The sequence below is a fragment of the Corvus moneduloides genome, chromosome 6, assembly GCF_009650955.1.
Source record: "Corvus moneduloides isolate bCorMon1 chromosome 6, bCorMon1.pri, whole genome shotgun sequence".
NCBI lineage: Eukaryota > Metazoa > Chordata > Aves > Passeriformes > Corvidae > Corvus > Corvus moneduloides.
In genome coordinates this window covers 55,852,951-55,872,646 of record NC_045481.1, presented here as the reverse complement: position 1 = coordinate 55,872,646, position 19,696 = coordinate 55,852,951, and the positions used below count along the sequence as shown (strand labels likewise).

Below are 19,696 nucleotides of genomic sequence, written 5' to 3'. Positions count from 1 at the left end.
TACCTGGACTTTTTCCTAAGGAGCTATTTTAGACATGTGACATTATTTGCTCTTTGTCAAACTGTAGGTATATTCTGTAGGTATGGTTGCAATGTTTGCCTTCCCTTCATGTAAAAGGAATCTTCAAAAATACTTTGTTGAGTGATGTAAGACAAGGCAGAGCATGTCCACCTGCTTGCAGGTGTTTCCCAGGTTTTGACTTTCTGTGTTTTTCTCTATTGCTGTCAGTTTTTTTACTGAGGACTTCCAAAATCTTTCAAATGATTGCTTCTCAGCAGGACAGCACAAATCTGTGTTTCAAATGTTTGGCTGGAAGGTTACCTGATTCACAGGCAATTTAAATGTCTTTCATTTAATTAATTTATTGTTTTTAATGTGTAAGCGTTTCAGTCTTTTTTTTTCTCCCTTCCAGCATATTTTGATGGGGTAGAGGGGAGGAAAGACAAGGTAGAGGGAAAGAGAGAGGAGACAAGGAATCTTTTGTGGCCCTCATTGAAATATTTGTCTGACAAAAGTATCACTTTTTTTTTTTTTACACTAAATCATTAACTAGGTAAAAATAGAATACTTTACCTGTCTAATGGTTTTTTTAACCGTTCAGAGCTGCAGTTCCACAGCCCTTTTTCCATGGGACCAGCTGGTCACGAGTGGGTAGCACCACCTGCTGGCATTGCCGGCTGGAAGTAGCGCAGAGCTGCACAGAAATGGGACGACAGCATCCCTGGGGCAGCGTGCACGGAGCAAATCTTGTGTACTGAGAGCTGCAGTGGTGTGGAGACAGAGCTTCAGGGATGGTCCTGCTCCTCAAGGACCCAGTGCCACGCTGCTCTTCACTGCAACTGGCACTCGACCCGAATAAATGATTGCTCTGGATAGATCTTCATGTGCTGCAGTCACAGAAAGATTATGAGGAGTAATTCAATCTCAGTGGGTCATGTGGCATGAGCTGTCTAGCACGAGATATTTCAGAGATGGGAAATTGCTGTTAAGTAGTGATTAAGTTGGGTTTTTCCCTTTTCTGCCACTGAGCTTTTAAGTCTCACTCTGTGCTCACACAGAGGCACGAGTGGAACGACTCCACAATAATGCTGGAATGCATCTGTTTGAAAACAGAAATCTAAAACATCGCTTTTAAACCATGTTGCTAACTATAATAAGCAAGGGTGCTTATCATGAGTGACTATAAAGAGTATGTGGGCAGTTCTCTGAAGTTTGCTCTGAAGTGCTGGCCAGTTGCTCACCCAGCTGAGATGCTGGGATGGGTGGACTGGCCCAGAGCAGGGATACACAGCAAAAAAACTTCCCATGTTTCTCTGAACTTCCTTTGGTTTGTTCCTCGAAGTTTGGAGCTTGTTGTGGTTCAGTCATGTTATAAATGGTTGCTGTAAATTCTCTTGGGCGATGGATAGAAGCAAATAATGAAATTCCCAGTGCTTGCTGTGGTTCAGTGCCAACACACATTATAGCAGTGTGCCAATGACTGCAGATCACAGGCTCGCTTTATCACCTACCAGTGGAAAAGGGGCAATGGGAAAAAACCCTACTTTTAGATTGTAAATGCCAGTTAATGAACAAACTCAAAGCTAAGGTGGAATAAAATTCCAGTTTCTAGTCCCATTTGGCTCTCATGTCCATCCCGGTAGCACTGCAGTAGGTGCAGGAGATGTGCTCACCTTTGAGAGGGCTGAAACTGAGGGTGCTCTGTGGTGTTAGTGCTCCACATCAGAATTAGTTACCATCTGTGGTTTCTGATTCTTTTTACCCTTAATTTTTTCTTTTCTTTAATGAGTCCTAGAGGAATTCTGTTTCATTAAGAAAAACTCTTGGTTTCTGATCCTGAAACGAGGTCTGGGGGGACACCCCATGCCTCTGCAGCAAGCTGAGCTCTCTGTGGGTGCTGGGTTTCAAAATCCCCCCAGAGAGGAGCATCCATGCTTCGCTTTTATACTCGTTGTAACGTGACTGCCTCCCTGCTCACGTGTGGTCAGTGCCAGGCGAGGATCCCCTCGTTCTCTGGTCCTGCTGCTGTGGTGTCCTGGTGGTCCCTGGCAGTCCGGGGTCCTGTCACTGAGCCGGGCTCATGAGCTGCTTGCTCTGCTGAGCACACACATCTGGAGTGTTTGAACAGCCCCAGGAGGGACAAGGGGACTCCAGACCCACTAAAGGCTCTATTGTGTTTGGACAGTTCTGTGGAGCTGCAGGGACAATATTTAATGACAGAGTGACTTAACCCATCTATTGCTCAAAAGCTCAAGTGGTGCCAGCTCCAGTTACACTGAGCACAGATAGAGATAATGAGCTTACTCAGAGGGTTCATCTTTTATGTTACTGCTGTCAAATATTTTCTTACCAAAATCATTGGCTGTCTAAACTACTGAGTTTATACAAGTCCATTGTAATTTGTGCAGTGATTAAATATTAAAGCAGAGTGTATTTTCAGAGGAAATAAATTTAGAGCAGACCACTTTGTTCTTTAGCAGAGGATCTCTGCTCCTGTCAGTGAGGAGATGGAGCAACCATTCTTCCCTCTAATAGCATAATTATTCAAACATGTTTGCAAGGATCTCTTTGTAGAATTTCTGCTCATGCTTTAGTGTCATTCTTTCACTTCAAAATGTGGGTAAGAGGTTTCAGATTCAACGGCTGACAAGGTGATGCAGGTTTGCAAAGAAAATTTGGAGGAGAAAGGGCCCAATTGCATGTGAAGGAGTTATCCATTTCTATAGAAATCTGAAACTAAAGATGCTTTGCCATGCTATTTAATTTTAAAGATTTACAGAAGCCTTTTTCTGGCTCTTAAGAAATTTTTACAGTTTAACTTTACAGAGACCTGAGGTACTGCTTGCAAAGCAAAAAATTAACATAAGATTAGATACCATCAGTTTCTTAAGCATTTTTAACACACAGCAGAAAATGCTTTTATTTTAATAAATGGCGTTTTTAGCATTAATAAGTTTTGAAAAATAAACCTTCTTATTTTAGCAAATTTTGAGTATGCCCTTGCTCTTGCAGTATAAGACAGAAAAAAAGCTGCATGCTTGGGTTGGATCAGGTGTAGCTGCTGATGCCTTGGCACATGGGCACTTGTGTGTGTGTGTTTCCATATGAAACCTAGGAAAACATTAACTTTCCATGTGAAACCTAGATACTTTAATTTTCACTGGCATTTTCATACAATTTCCTGTTTCATTCTTCTCCTTTTTTCTATCTTATTAGTGCAGATTGGAAATCAGCCTTTTTTTGGGAAGTGACAGAGAATCCTTTGCATACATAACATTTTCTGTGATCTAATGGGATGTTTTTCCCAATATAAAGGTCTCCCAGGCCTGCACCTTGAGTGCCTTGAGCACATCATTAATCCAAAGTGTGTGCTTGCTGAACTTCCCCTTGAGCATGCAGCAGAAATGTCTGTGTCTTTATGCTGAGTGAGTTTGATGTGCTCTAGTGGCCGTGAGTGATGACGAGGAAGGAGGGATTCTCTTTGATAACATTGCCAAGTCTGCCATCGACCCCTTCGACACCTCCTCGGGATCGGTGCAGCTCATCGCCATCAAACCCGTGGCCCTCCCTGCTGTCCATGCTGCTTCAGAGAGGAGCCAGGAGTCTGCCATCATCAATGGAGAGGTAAGGACTGTCTGGTAGTGTCTCCAGGTGTTTCCTTGGCCACAGGCACCAGCAGAACGATCTTAAGCCTGTTAGAGTTGAGGGCTGCTAGGAGCTTCTCACCTTTATGCTATATAAAGTTCCATTAGCATTGTGGGGTCAGAGATCTGAGAATTTAAGATCTGCTCTTTCACAATGCACTGTGAATGCCTGCAACCTTGGAAGAGGCAATTTTCTATATTCCTACCCTCCCAATGTCCTTCTCTGCTGTTTAAAAAAGTGAGTCATGAAGGCAGAAAGCAGAATAAGATCTTTTCCTACATGAATTCTGTGGCTGGGTATGAAAATATGTATAGATCATCTGAGTGCCCACCTGATCTTTCTATACTGAGCAATACATCTCATTCAGAGTGAGAAGGGGTGCAGTGGGACCATGGACTTGCTCTGTGCTCCAGCCTGTGCACAGAGGGTGCAGTTGTTTTGAAAGAAAAAAGTGGGATGGCACAAGTGTCTGATCCAGATGCTGGCCAAAAACATGCTTTGACTGCAACACTTATATTCGTGTTTTGATGTAGATTTAATCAAGAGCTGCCCATTTACAAAGCACTGAGGCTTTTATGAAGTTGTTGAACATAATGGGAACAAGCCACAGAGGTGCCTTGTTTACAAACTCACACAGCAACAGCCATTTAAACAGCTAAAAACAGTTTAAGGGCAGCGGGGAGGGCTGCTGCCAGGGACACCGTAAAAGCGTCATGAGAGCTCCCATGTGGGCCTGGATTACTGCAGCCTGTTGTGCTCCACTTTGTACTTGTATTTTAAGTCCTGACATGCCATGTACCTTCCAAACTCAGAGAAAGACTTATTTAGCTTTCAGCATCTCTTTTCTGTAAGGCAGCAGGATGACACTCCTGGTGCTGCGTGCACCCTTGCACACGCACTTCCTGTAATTTGTGAGAAGACTGTAGAATTTGACCCTGCAAGCACAAAGCCCAAGTAAATTCCTGATTTCCAAGTAACTTGCAGTTTGAAGCAGGAGGGAAATTTTCTCAATACTTAGGAGAAACCATGGGACTAAGCTGTACCAGGATAGACCAAACACCCCCTTTTTTAAGGTCCCTCTCTGACAGGAGCCCTTAAGAGATTTGTAAGAAATAATATAAATAAAAGAAACATTTGTTGTCATTTCACTGGAGTTCTTCCCCAGCCATCGGTGGTGACTTTTTTAAGGTTTTGTGTAGTCAGGGGTGATGTCTCTGTACCCCAGCAGAGTTTTGATGGGTGAGTTGTGCCTGTGGTGCCCCGAAGCACGCACAGTATTGGGTCACGCCAATTGGCTGACACCACCAGTGTTTTTCCTCAGTGGGTGTCTCTGAGTCACTGTTGTAATGGTACACGGTTTTTTAGGCTAAAATTATTTAACCATCTGCCAAGCCATAAAAATGCAGTGACTCTGTTCACTTGCAGTTCCTTGCTGCTTGCAGATGGCACGGTGTGGTACAGAGAGATGACACATGCAGCGCATCAAACACGCGCCGACAATATCCTTTGGAGGTAGCCAGCCCACCACCAGCCCTGAAACATCTTCTTGCCTTTTAGGTGAACAAGGCTTTGAAGCAGAAGTCTGACATAGAGCACTACCGCAACAAGCTGCGCCTGAAAGCCAAGAGGAAGGGGTACTATGATTTCCCACAGGTTGATAATAGCAAGGGGCTGACAGACAGAAAAAGGATGTATGAGAAAAACCAGAAAGAACTTGACCACATTTTGGATCCAGATGCAGATGTCTCATCTCCGTTTGCTGAGTCTAAGAACAGGTGAGACGTTTTGTATGCAGTTCATCTGGGAGGAGAGTAGATGTCCTGGGAGTCAGAGGGGCTGTTTTAATGAGCCAGCTGTTTGTTGTATGGTCACTCGTCCCTTCTGCTTTATGAAGAAAATTCATATAGCCCATGGAAAGCATGTCCTCTGGTAAAGCTGCAGTGTGGTTAAAAACAAACAAATGGAAAGAAAAAGATAAGGGAAGGGACTGTTGCAAGTTCTTGTGAGTCATTCTCAAAGGTAAACAGAAAAAGTGGTAGTAATGTTATTGGTGATACTCAGAGCAGACTTTAGGCAGGAAGTTAGCATCTGAATTGGTCCTTTTTCAAAATACAGTGATATTACTATTTTGTCATTATTTTAATCTAAATGTAACTATTGCAGTAGACATGAGATAGCATGTTGTCCATGAAGTCCTGCAGGGATAGTATCTGTAAGGTGGTGTGTGTGCCTGTTATTGGTGATCTTCCTGTGCCTTTAGCAGAAAAAATCGTAACTTGCTCATCTGTCATGTGAAGCTGGCATGTTGTATAACATTACTAATGTTTGATTAACACTTCACTGTCTCCTGAGGATGGCACCAGTAGCATTCATCTCCCCATTTTTGGAAATGTAGGGGGAGTGCAGGTGCTGATTGTGCCTGAGCTGCTGCCGTGGGTGGGTGCTCTGTTGCTGGTGCTCTCTGGAACACAAACTGGCACATTGGAAAGAGGAGATCACACCAGTCCTACCCCAGGCACGGCCCAGTGTGCAGATTCCTCTTTCTTGGAAGTTCTGGGGGTGTGAAGGATTGTAAAAGAGTGTGTTTGCCATTGCACCTTGCACAGGAGGGCTCTGGTTCTTCCTGTGATCAGGGACAAGCATCAGTTGATCCATGAGAGAAAAAGGGATACTGAAGCACCTTTCCTCTGGAAATGGCCCTCACGCCTGGAGGTGCAATCTTGCAGCCCATCTCCTGGAAAGTTCAGACCAAAATTTTCCTATGAGCTTAAACTGACTGCAATCAAAGCATCGCTGGTGACACAGGCATTGCACACAGTGCAACTTCAGCAATTACCCTCGGGGCACAGAGATGAAAAAGGCTGTAATGGGAATTACAAATGCACTGTTGGCTCAGAATATGGGCAAAAGTTGTGATCAGATGAATTTCTGTAGGTCTAGAGTTCAGTGGCTGAGGGATACTGCCCTGGAAGAGCTCTTTCCCAGGGCTGCACTGGTCAATGAAAAGATGCTGACTCAGCCCTGTGTTATGTTCTTGCTGGAGGTCCTGGGGCACCATTTCCTTGAGCAGTTTTCCAATTCATTGTGCACTGAAAAGGAGAGAAATGGAGCCTTCCCTACATGGGAGCCCTGCTCTGCCAGGAGGTCCAGGAGGTCCAGACAGAGCACTGGGAACACGTGTTGAGGAGTACATTTAGTCCAGGGAGCTGGAAAGGTCCCTCAACACTTTGGTGTGGCTGTGTGCTGTATGTACAGTGACTGATTGAGGCATTAATTTGGGTGTTCATTATGTGTCACATGGCTCACAGGAAATGTTTAAAACATTAAACTGAAGCTTTAACACAGCCATGTGCTTTTTGGTGAATACAATGCTGATTGTTTGTGCCAGTGTGTGGGAAGATCCCATACATTTTTCCTGCGTGTTTTCCAGTGTGTTGTGTAAACCTGTCACAGTCTATTGGAGACAGTGATCCCTGGCATAATATAAACTGCTGGGAGGCAGGTAAACTGCTGTGGAGGAATGATCCCAATGTGTAGCTGCACCATAAAAGGCTGGCTGCTGGACTAAACTTGTTAAATCTATTTTCTGTATCCCTACATGGGAAGAGAGAACCATTTCTGATGCACTTTCTGTGAAGACACAGAACACTTAATGAACTTCACAGATGCTGCAGATGTTTACAAACAAACAAACAAACCAGTTCTGAATTCTGTGCTAGAATTTCCATACTACGACCTGGAGCTGAACTTGATATGCTGCAACACCCATGACAATTACTGGTCTTATTTTTCTAACAAAAATAAGATGGCTAAAATGTCACACTGCTGGAGGAAAACCAAGTACTACAAGGCAATATGGAGTTTGGTTATTGATAAATGAATCAACACAATTGTATTTCCGTAATGAAATAAAATTGCTTTAAAAGCAAACTAGGTAAGCATACAATTGAAAAAAATTATTTCTAACCTTTTCTGTTTTGAATCATTGTTACAGCAATTAAAACTTGAAAAATTGCAATTTTTAAAATGATATCACTAAAAACTAAGTCAAAGATTTCAAAGTTTCTAGGGAAAAGGTCTATTCTACTCTTTCCTGTTTTGTATATATTCCTCCAACTTAAGTCACATTATTACAGCACTTCCAAAACATATCAGAAAATAGAGATGCAGTTGATTACTCAGGGTTACCTTTATATTTTGGATTAATTTTAAATTGTATTTAAAAGTGATTTACAAAGCATTGCTGCTAAATGATTTGATTTTTTCCAGAACAAAGAGCTTTGTGTTCTAGGTACCTTTCAGTCATCAGTACCATAATACTCATGTTTTAAAACATTCCAGCTGTGTTCCCAGAAGGCACTTCCTAACCCAGTTGAATGCCTGTTGTTCCTGTTCATACCTCCTTTCTCATTAGTAAAACTCTCTTAAATGAGGTAATTGGCAATCTCAAGGTAATTTTTAAGAGCCTACTGATGATACACACTATTCTTGGATTTTCTTTAATAGTTTGTAATCAGGTCAAGAATCTGCATGTTTTACAGAGCTGTATATTTGAATCCCTTAGAAAATATATCACAACTGCCTCAACTAAGTATTTATGGACCTATTGTAAAACACATGAAATTTCAGAGACCTTTGGCATAAGAAGATGAAGATTTTCAGGTCTGATTGACCTGTGCATAACCCTGTTTTTGGTAATACCAACAGTATAATCAGAGAAAGACTATATAGAAAGAAAGAATTCATCCAATATTATTTTTGTAGGGGAAACTTATTCCAAAAGCTCTGCTTGTCTTCTGCTTTGGCAGTGCATTTGGGACTTTCAAACATGAGCGTGGTGATTTGTGATCAAAGGTCACACAGAAGTTTTTGAAAGTTGCCTTAAAACTAAGTACACGCCTGAGTAATTTATTTAATCAGAAACTTGAAATTGCTATTTTGTTGTCCTACCTTTCATCCTGTCTGATCAATGTAAATGTCCTACTTTCTGGATTTCTGCAAACCAGTTTCTGCTGCTCTAATCTGTCAAGGCAAAAAGTGCTGTTAACAAGATCTGGAATACCTGAAGAATTATTTATCAGTGAATTAATTTGGACTGTCTTGTCTGTTCATTTCATTGATGGTTCTTGAGACATTAAACCATGAAGTGACTTGAAAGTATGACTTGAGACATAACAGTGCAACTTGTCGTACTTCACTATGAGCACTGCCAGGTCCCCTGTGTAAAATAAGCAGCACAGGGACGTGTTAGATGACCTGATCTAATTTAATATTCTGAATGGAGTAATTGCACCAGGCAGAAAAATAGCATGGCTAGGCAAAGATAACTTTGTATCAGGCTCTAGCAGTGTAATTACTGTGTTAATAAATGAAGCTAGCATGCCATTATTTCTTCTGTTACTGATCTACTTCAGGACCAGTGCTTCTCTGGAGTGTGCAAAAAAATGAGTAATGGCCAGACACAGTATGAAAACAACTCAAACTCTGCTGGTATAGAAGTAGCCTTCTTAAGAGATGCAGCTTGATGAAGCATAAAGTTCCTGTATCACCATTTGGCAAACCCTCCTGCAGATATGTACAGATGTGTTCTGCATTTCACAAAGGGGTGCTGCATTTGTTTTTGTATGACCAGCAACCAGGGCAGAAATGGTTTTGTTGATGAGATTACTGGGTATTTTGGATATTCATTTTTATTCTGCCTTTCTATTGCATTTGCTTCCCCTTGGTTTGGAGCACCCAGCAGCGGAAGCTCAATGCCCAGAGATGAGCAGCACTTTGTCCCAGTGCTGCTCAGAGCTGTGCTGGAAGCAGCTGAATCCCAGGGAGCACAGCTCTCTGAGAAAGCTGTGGCCAGTTACCAAACTGGCTATTTAAAAACAGCATCTTGCAAGCAGTTTCCTCCCACTACTCTGTCTCTTCCCGTTCCCTTTGCTGGGTGTTTGTTTCAGTGGAGTGTTTTTCTGCTTCTCTCTCATTGCTCAGGATCAGCAACCAAAATCTCTGCTCCCCATCTGTGTGTGTGGGAGATCCTGTTATTTTTCTATATGGTTTTTTTTTTAATGAACTTGAATCATATCAGCTGAAGTTAAAAGGGTCCTGATATCTTCTTGGGACATATTTCATCTGATAAGCTCCCATATATGGTCCACATCTTTTATTTTCCTTAAACCATAAAAACAATTAATCATCTCTCAATAAGGTTACTGATTTCTAGCACCTCATATGTGTAGAAAGAATATCCTGTAACAAAGTGGTATTTTTATGAACGTCATCATTTAAGAACAAAGGTGAGTATTGGAAACTGCTGCCTGTCATTAATTTATTTTTCATTTTACTGTTTTCTCGTTTCATGTTTTTAGGCAGCCATTGAAGAACTCGGTGTACAGAAGCAGGCAGTCTCTGAACAGTCCCAGCCCAGGGGAAACTGAGATGGATCTTCTGGTGACTCGAGAAAGGCCCAGACGTGGGATCCGGAACAGTGGATATGATGTAAGTTCATTGGCTATAGGCAGTGAAATCTGCTCAGCAGAGTCTTAATTTGCCCCTAAACCCAGGGAACTATTGATAAGCCACAAGCCAGAGTGCCATGAGATGTTTAATGTTACAGGAGTTTATGTGCACTGAGCATCCTGAAAAGAGCTCAAACTCTTTCATGTGCTTTATCAGTCTACATCATTTTACAGTCTGAAATGCAAACAAAATGTTTTCCCAAACTCCATTATTTGCCAAAGTATTAAATCTTGAATTTAGATAGTTCTTGTAAGCATGTGGCTACTTGACAGTGAGCTCTTTTATTGTGATTAAAATCCTCTGTTTGTTCTGAAGAACAGCCTGAAGCTGCCTTCTTGATTCAGAAGAATGAACAACCAAATTCTGGGATTTTCACCTAAGTCCCAATGTCAGTGTTTTGTGGAAACCCCCTAGGGACAGGTATCGTCCTCTTGCTCCCATCAGAACTGGGAGAATTTTGTGTAGGTAAATGTCAAACCCAGCCAGAGGGGATGCTGCTTTATGGTCTAAGGAGCTCATGCAGCCAGCACAAGGCAGAGGAGTTGTCTTGTGCAGTCTGAACAAACACTGGGTGCCAGCTGACACTGTGTGAACCCAGAACGAGGATTAAAAATAGCCCCCACACTGGGGCAATGTCGAGTTTTTCAGTCCTTTGCCACGTGTACAAAATGCTGTAGCTCAGCCAGCGCTGAAGATCAGTCCCTAGAGAAGGTCTAAACCATTCTGGAAAACAAGGAAGTTCACCTGTGATTGCCCATCCTCTAAACATTGTAGATGGAAAATATTTTTTGGGGAGGGTTTCACTGTCAACCCTCTCTCTGCCAGGAATGTGCTTTTAGCAAGGTGAAAGAAAGTACCAAGGTTGGGGGGATGTGTTCAGTAAAATGTAAACCTTTTACAGAATTCTTCAGGGCATGTTGTAGTTGTCAGATTCCTGAAATGATTCCCTGCATTTGGACACTTCCTGTCAGACTGCAGGAGTCATGTGGGGCCATGTGAGTGGGCTGGCTGGTACACTGCTTTCTGAGGAATTAGGATACCAGTACTATGCTAATAAAAACTAGTTTTTTCACAGGGAAAAACTGGTTTTCCTGGAAATCAATGTTGAAAACATTCTGGGAGCAGGCATGACAGTAGATTTTAAAAATATCTTTAAATAGATTGTGTATACTGTATATAAAATATATTTTAAAGAAAATTTGTTAAAAACCTTAAAAGTAGATTAAAGAGTTTATGCAGATTCTGGAGTGTCCTCAGAGTAATTATAAACTCTGAGATGTGTGCACATCACAGAAAAAATTGCTTTTGCCTTGCCTTTGATGCTGCAGTTGGGCGACCTGTCCCTGGCACAGTGTTTTCCTGATAAGTTACATAAAATCCCTTTGCCCGATGCACTGCAGATTCACTGCAGCGCACCTCTTCCAGCTCCGAGTGCATTTCCCATCTGAAAGCACAAAAATGCCACCAGGAAAATGGGACAGGATATTGAAATTTAGCTGCCAAGCCTCAGCCTGCAGCGTGGGCTGGTCCCTCGCTCCTGTTTGAGGCTCCTCGGAGCTGTGCCGAGTGTCTGACAGGCTTCGTCTCCCAGGATACCCATGGGTGGGCACTGATGTTTCATCCATGGAATTTATGGATCTCACCAACTAAACACCTCTGTAAATCTGACCTCTGAAAATGGGTGAGAAAGGGCTGGTTTGAGTGCTGACTCTTGTGCCCTTTCTGTTTCACACAGTAACACCTGGTACCCATTTTTGATATCCAATCTGTCATATTAAATGTTCCAGCCTTCTCAGACTGCTGCTAACCTCTTCCTCCCAGCATGTTTTTAGCACCAAGTCCTGCCAAAGAATAGTGAAATTTGCATTTTATAAGCAGTGCCAAATAATTAAATTTATGAATCAAATAATTCTTATTGCCTTCATGTCATGAGACTTTTTCCAGTATAAAAAAAAGTGTGTGTGTGTTCATGTGTGTGTGAGCTGTTACCAGTACACCTAGGTTATGTGTTGATGTTTTTCTTCCCAACAATAATAATGTTTTTATTTTTAAAGAAAAGAGATTGGGATGTCCCAGATTCTTTAAGAAAACTCCTTAAGAATTCCTCACTCATGTGCCCAACCATAAGGTTTCCCTTCAACAAAAAATTTCTAAATTCTAATTTCTAAATTTCATTCATACTTTTCTAAAAATACTTCATTCTCTATAATTAATTTTTGTGATATTTCTCTGAATCATGGTTCTGTTTCTCAGACTTAAAAACTGGTAAGGATATTAGGATAAAGATATTTGTTCATACGGAATATGTAGCTTTTAGTATTATTTTGGAGTGTCCATTCTACTGTTTGATGTTCTCAGTACATTATTTTCCTTTATAGTGTCTTTTATAAATGAGTTATTATTGAACAGTACCTAGCTTTCCATTTTAAAGATTCCCAACAGGGTTTACTATCATCACCTTCACCTAGGAATTAGATTAAGGAGACTTTATTAACATGTTTATTATTTTCAGCAAGTTCATGAACAACTGTGTGTAGAGTAAATGCCATAAAAAAAGACTCTAGAACCTCTAGACTGCTCTAATGAGCTTTATACCAGAGCAGAAAATATTTAGGCTGTTTTTTGTATAAAAGGAAGAAAATGACCTTATTATACATGTTTAAGAGATCACTATACAAAAGAATTCACTGGCAAAATTTTGTTGATATGGCTAAATTAATGCAATGCATCCAAACTCTTACAGATTAATGTTCACATAAAGGATTTTACTGATAAAGTTGCAGCAGCAGAATTATTCAAGAGGTGCATAAAGTCTGTCTCTCACTGCAGGGTTTTGTTTGCCTTCTTCATGTACCTCTAGTTCCTTCTATTGTACAGTAACTGAGTATGATTTTTTTTAATGGTTGCATTAATGTATAGTGGCCTCTATTTATGATAGCTACGTGTTTCAGTTGATAGGATAGCAAATGGCATACCTCAGAAAATGATAGCATGATTTGAAATAAATTTTAAAAAGAAATGATTATTAATCTCCTCCAAAATCTTCATGTCAGCTTTTATATTGATAAACCAAAGCTGCCTTAATGTTGGCTGCTAATATATATTTTGTACACATATGATATATTTTAAACATTCTGTAGAGGTCTATTGGCTTCATCAGCAAGTTGTAGTAGAAAACCTGATTTATTTCAGCATTGGGTACTAATAGGTCTGTGTGGGATTCCACTCACATTTTTACAGGCATGAGCAAATAGAAGAACCATGGCTATTAATCATCCAGTCAGGACATTATGATTTCAGAGGCTCTTTGGCTGCACTTAAGCAAACAACCATTGCATTTTATAGTCAGGCTTCTAAATGTGCCTTATTTTTATTTATTGTAGCAACACAAACAACAATGGAATCAAAATGCATGAAGAGAATTAAGGGAAAGTATTTAGCTGAAGACTTCCTACAAAGTTTTTCCATTTAAGATCATTTGGTGCAGTTGCATTCTCCCTCCCCCAATCTGATGTGTGTACCACTTGGGAAGTCTGAATTTGAGTTTGTGGTTTTGAATTTAGATAATATACTGTATAACCATAACTGTATAAATTATGGTTAAATTCTAATGTGCAAATGTTTAATTTTTATATTAATTTTTCTCTTTTTTCCTGCTCTATTTTCATTAAATACAAAAGATAGCTATACTTAAAGCAGAGAAAGCAAATTAATATTTTACTTAGATTTATTATCGGTTTTCAGTAGCAATGTAACTCTTTTCTGAGTGGCTGATAACAGAAGATGAAAACCAGTTTGATATTTCCCTCTGGAAAGGAAGAAATATGTATTATGGTTGTCCTATGGCTTGCAAAAGCTTGGGAGCACAGTCGCTTATCTATTCAGGCGTAGAAAAAGCACTATTACAGGGGAAAAAAATACGTCACACTAGGAGCTACAGAACACTGAAATGATCAGGATAGTGCTGGAATTTTGAACAAGAACATCCTGTTGTATTCTTTTATTTATGGCTATTTTAAGCACTAGCACAGTTCTAACCACATGCTATATATAGAAGGAGGCACATATCCTATTGCTCATCCCAGTTACCCTGGCATAGTCAATGCATTTTACAGATGTTTAAAGAATTATAAGGAATCAGTTGCTGGTTTAAAACATAGGTTTTTAAAACTCTGGGCTGTAAAACTGATCTTACAAAATACAGACAAAGTGTGGTATTTCACTGCCAACTCCTTGCAATGTGATGATTTTTTCTGTCACGGAGTTACAGCCAAAAAAAATCAGGGAGGTGATTTCTGTTTGTACTTATCCATACAGAAGGAATCACCCTGGGAGTAACCTACCAGGTTAAGCTGCCCAAGCACTATCTGCTCGTTGAAGTATGTGCCTCATTCCCTGCTCCCACGTTAACTTCGCATAAATACTCTGTAACTCCTGTTTGGGGCTGCGTAGGACCCCTGAGCTGGACCAGGGTGTTCTCTGCAAGGGGCAGGACTGCATTTGTGGTTTTATTGTTAGGAAGTTCAGAAAAACTCCTGACCTTTAGTTCTTCAGAAATCTTCATGTGAGAGCATGAACAAAGGAATTTCATTCTCTCTAGCAGTAATAAGCTGTCCCTTGTAAGGGGTCCTTCATAGTGATGGCACTACTTAAGGAACCATACTCTTCCTGGCACAGTTGCACTCCCCTTGATACCACAACTAAGACAAGAATTCAGACATGAATCCTATTTGTTTTTAAGTGAGTCATTGACAGTTTAATCTGCTACAGACTGTTCGTGCTACTTTTGCCAGCAAACAATGTAGAACATAAAAGGCTCTTATACTCCCCTGCATCATACAATTTCTTTCCAGCATTTGTCGTGCATCTACATTGTCACAATTCCTGGTTTGTATGAGTTACATCTCAAACATATCTCTGTTTGAGAATGGTGAAGCAGCACAAATACTGTCTTGTCCAGCTTTACACATACACTTTTATTGCTCCCACCAGACCGAGCCTGAGATTATAGAAGAAACGAACGTTGACCGGATCAACGAGCCCCGGAATTACAGCAGGTCCCGCCAGGCCAAGGGCCACTCGGAGACGTCGACGCTGAGCTCGCAGCCCTCCATCGATGAAGTCCGGCAGCAGATGCACATGCTGCTGGAGGAGGCCTTCAGCCTGGCCTCGGCCGGCCACGGGGGCCAGCCCCGGCAGGACGCCTACGGCTCGGCCCCACACCTGCCCTACTCCGAGGTGGTGACCAGTGCCCCGGGCACCATGACCCGGCCCCGGGCGGGCGTGCAGTGGGTGCCCACCTACAGGCCAGAAATGTACCAGTACAGCTTGCCAAGGCCCGTAAGTGGAGCTTCTCTTCACTGTAATGTCAGAAAGGTGTTTCTACTCTGAGCCACGTTTTTTTTAAAGTAGTCCCTGTAGCGGGTTGGGTTTGTAACCGGGCAGAAACACCAATTCAGTGTAGTGGTTTGGTCTAAAATACTCATTACTGTTTATCTTCTGTGAGATAAGAATTAGGAGAAACGCAAAGCAGGCACCAAACTTGAAAGAATATAAAAAAGTTTATTAACAGACCTAAAAGAGGGAAAAAAATTATACCACACCTTCAGAACTCTCCTCCTCCCCCCACCTTCCTCCCTTCTCCCACTGACAATGTAAAAAGACAACCCTTGAGATGTTCAGTCTGTTTACCACTTCCATAATAACCTTGTTCAGTCCATTTAGAAAGAGAAGTCTCTTCTTGCTCATGCTATGAAAACAGTATCACAATGAGCCAGCTGCCCACTTCCAAATATTGTTCAGTCCATTTAGGAAGAGGAGGAGTCTCTCTGCTCGCATGTGAGTCCCTTCCCCCGACTTGCAGCTTTTCCCACAACTGCTTTCGAGGGTCCACTCTTGAAGTTTTTAGGGTACAATTTTAAGGCTGAGCCGTTCAGGAACAAAAGTTCTCTTCACCCATCTCTGGGAGCATTTCATCTCTAAGAACAGAGGCCCCTTCTCCTTCCCTGGGAGCAAAGGGTTCCTCATCTTCATCTTTAGGACTATCTCTGGGAGCATCTCTAGGAACTGAGGTTTTCTCCTTTCCCATTTGGAGCAAAAGTCCTCATCGCTTCCATCTCTCCCTGTCCAAACTTCTCATGAAATTACAGCTGCATCAGCATCTGCCTATCTCAGCGCAGGTGCTTTTGCTCACAAGTACAAGTTGAACGCTCCACCCCCCACGCCTTCATGAAATTACAATGGGTACTCTGATATATCATAGCTTTACAACAGAATTTCAGCTGTAAGGAAGCTGTAAGAAGAACATCACTTCTGAGACTTAGCTTGCTAACCTATGACAGTCCCATTTACATGCTTAAAACCAGATGCTTACAGAAGATAAGTATGTGTAGGGTGGTGTGTATATATAAATATAAATATAAATATATATATATATATATTTACACACATGTATGTGCTTGCCTAGACTCCAACCTAGCCTCTTGCAGCTGGGAGGATGGGTGAGCCACACACATACACCATGAAAGGCTCAGCATCTATTTTAGCAGCAAGCTTGTCTTGTCTAAATTGCACTAAGAATTGAAAGAATAGACTGGTCAACAGATCCAAAACTTGTTTGCACATCTTCTTCTATTCAGTGAATGCATATTAGGAAGCAATGTGGTTTTATGGAATAACTATGGTGGCATCTGGGTAGGGAACATCAATACTTCTGCATCACTAGAGAGGTTCACCACCGAAGAGCAACCTGAAGTGTAGTCTGTTGTTGGCAGTCTTGCACGTACGACTATTGGCTTGGGACTCCAGAGAAGATTTAATTCCACGAGTCTCTTAGTTGACCTTATAACTCACTTTACCCTTCATTTTCTAGCCTCAAGCATTAGCTATCACCTCCTTACCTCACAGAAGTAATACATGAATTAGGAACTTAAAGCCATGGGTGGAAGTTGTTAATGGAATTTTGTAGCTGTCTAGACAGCAGTCACACTAGCACTGTGCACACCCTCATGAGTGAAACTGCCCCTGAATTCCCACATATGTTAATGTGAAACTCAACAAGATATTTTCTTATATGTCAGACATAAATCTCAACCAGAGGTGATTGTTTTCAGATAAGAAATAGCCCATCTAACAATACCGGTGTGAAAAGTTGTTCATTTTAAGCCTTTTTTTTGGTCAGAATTTTTTTTTTTTTAAGAATGTATTTCAAATTGAGTCTCTTACTCTGGCTATAATAAGAGGATAATGCAGAAAAATATCCTCAGTTCAAAATAACCATTACCATGACCTCCTTCCATGATAATAAAAAATACATTAAGGGATGCTGCTTCTGAACTATTCTGAACATATTTGAAAGCCAGTGGCACTGCAAAAGGTTCAGGTTGGTGCTATTTAAATCATGCTAAAGGTTATTTCTGGCACTTTGAAATTGGTCTGATGAAATTCATACAGCATATAATCATATTTTATGGTTAGAATTCGATTAAAAGCTTAAGAGACAGCTAATGGGGAGTCAAATTACCTCGACACCTCAAAGAAACTTTCTAAAATGAAATTAAAATTACTATATGGTGAGAGATTTTTAAAAAATGTAATAGCCATACTTTTTTTTTGGTGAATGATTCATTGTTTTCTTTCTAAGACTTATTACTCTCCTAAATCATCTGCATATTTGGGACCTCCAAGCATTTGCTCTTCTTTCTGGCATTCTGAAGACAGCATTAAGTTCCCTGAAGATAGTTGATTGCCACAGATGAGGACAGGCACAGACTGCTGGGCTTTAGATAAGGGCTGGTAATTCATGGTTTTCTGCATTTCAGTTTCATGAATATGCACTGTGCTTTAACCACACCCATTTCTGGTTTGTTCTCACAGGGATGGAGGGTCGGAATTGAAAATATCCCCGACTTTGGGGATGAGAGGTACCTGTGCACTGGGATGTTTGTTACCTCTGTAAATGAAGAATTAGTTAATTTTGCCCTTTCTTAAAATTCAATTCTTAGCGGCAATTAAAAGTCAACATCAACAGTGCTGTTACAATTCAAAATACTGACCATTTTGGAAATGAAAATTTCATCTTTGAAAATTCAAAAGCATTTTGCCTGCTTAGATGGAACAAGTGCAGAGGTGTCCAGAACCACTCTTCAGATCTGTGTTTCTTCAGGTGTCCTCCAAATTGTGGATCTTTAATTTCTTGTAGTCAACTTCTTGGCTAGTCCCACCACCAAACATTTGTGTATCTCTCCAGAGTGTGCGTGCATCTTCTTTTTCCTTTTCCATTTTCTTCTCCCCTTTGAGGCCTTCTGTGTGTTTTTTCTTTTGTTGGTTGGGTTTTTCTGTACATGCTGACATTAATACCGAAATTATCTGTAGTTCATGTGAGGGAATTCCTGTTTGCCAACCTGCCCGTTGGGTGACCTGTGAAAATTCCTCCACATGGGGCTCATGCCTTCTCCTGGCAGAGAAAAGCCAGTGAAAGGCAGACTCTCCCTGTTGTTCTGGAGCCTCCAGAAACATGATGAGTAACACTTGGCTGAGTCCTTGGCATCCAGCTGGTGTGCTGTGACTGGAGGATGGAGTTAGAGTTGAAAGTGTGACACCAGCCCGACCGCCAGCTCTGTGCCTTGGTTGATCATGTTACAGCTTTGGAAATTTGCTCAGCTGAGTCAAGCAGAGAGCTGAGACCAGGGAAGAAAATCCTCTCCATTACAAGGCTGGACCAGTTTCCATCTCTCCTCTTCAGTGCTCTGGAAGGAGGAGTGACAGTAACAGAGCTCTGGGTCCCAAGGTGAGACCCAGCACCATAAACAGGCACTGAGGACCAGCACATACAGCCTGAGTGACTGGTAAAGTATCCACATGCTCAGAGCTCCCCTTTAACAGAGGTAAAGTGGGAGTATTTTACCAAAATTCAGCCACTTTCAATAACAGCTGCTTAGTATAAAACAGGATGCCTACCAAGGCAAAGCCAAATCAATAAATTTGCATTATTCCTGGACTGCAACTCAATAATTAAGTAAGTTAAATCATTCAATGAGTAAACAAAGACACTGGCCTTTTAATTCCTATGGTGAGATGTAAGGAGATGGATGTTTCTGTAATTAGAAGGCAAATAGAATATTTTCACCCAAGACCAATCTGTAAGTGGGAGGTGGTAAAAATATTTCAGTATTGCAACTAGGGAAATGTAGCCTTAAAACTAACTGCAAAGTTTCTGCTTTAGCCTATAGTTATTTTGTGCTGGCCTAAGGACAGGCTGAGAGAGGTGGGATTGTTTAGCCTGGAGAAGAGATGGCTCCAGGGAGACCTTAATGCACCTTCTAGTACTTAAAGGAGCTACAAGAGAGCTGGAGAGGACAAATTCCCTGAGAGAAAGAAACAAAAGGAAAAATCCTAAACCCCAGTAAGGATTTACTGTCTGGCGTCCAATGGCTGAAGTTTCTCTGCTAAACTGCTCTAGCTACTTTTTAAAACTCTTCTCTGGTTTGCCTGTTAAATTGTCAGTGTTCTAGCCACAACAGACTCCTTCACTGGTATTTCT

General features: G+C 41.3%; 1 protein-coding gene across 4 annotated transcripts in view; it reads left to right on the top strand.

Annotated features, from left to right (window-relative positions):
• Window positions 1-19,696, top strand: part of KIAA1549L (KIAA1549 like) — a 76,233-nt gene that overhangs the window by 37,464 nt on the left and 19,073 nt on the right. For 3 of the 4 annotated variants that reach the window (XM_032112107.1, XM_032112109.1, XM_032112110.1), the window contains exons 14-17: window positions 3,446-3,624; window positions 5,203-5,420; window positions 10,005-10,134; window positions 15,148-15,495. In XM_032112107.1, coding sequence (XP_031967998.1) covers window positions 3,446-3,624; window positions 5,203-5,420; window positions 10,005-10,134; window positions 15,148-15,495 — 875 coding nt within the window. The remainder of the gene's footprint in view (window positions 1-3,445; window positions 3,625-5,202; window positions 5,421-10,004; window positions 10,135-15,147; window positions 15,496-19,696) is intronic. The other variant, XM_032112108.1, reaches the window with a different exon arrangement.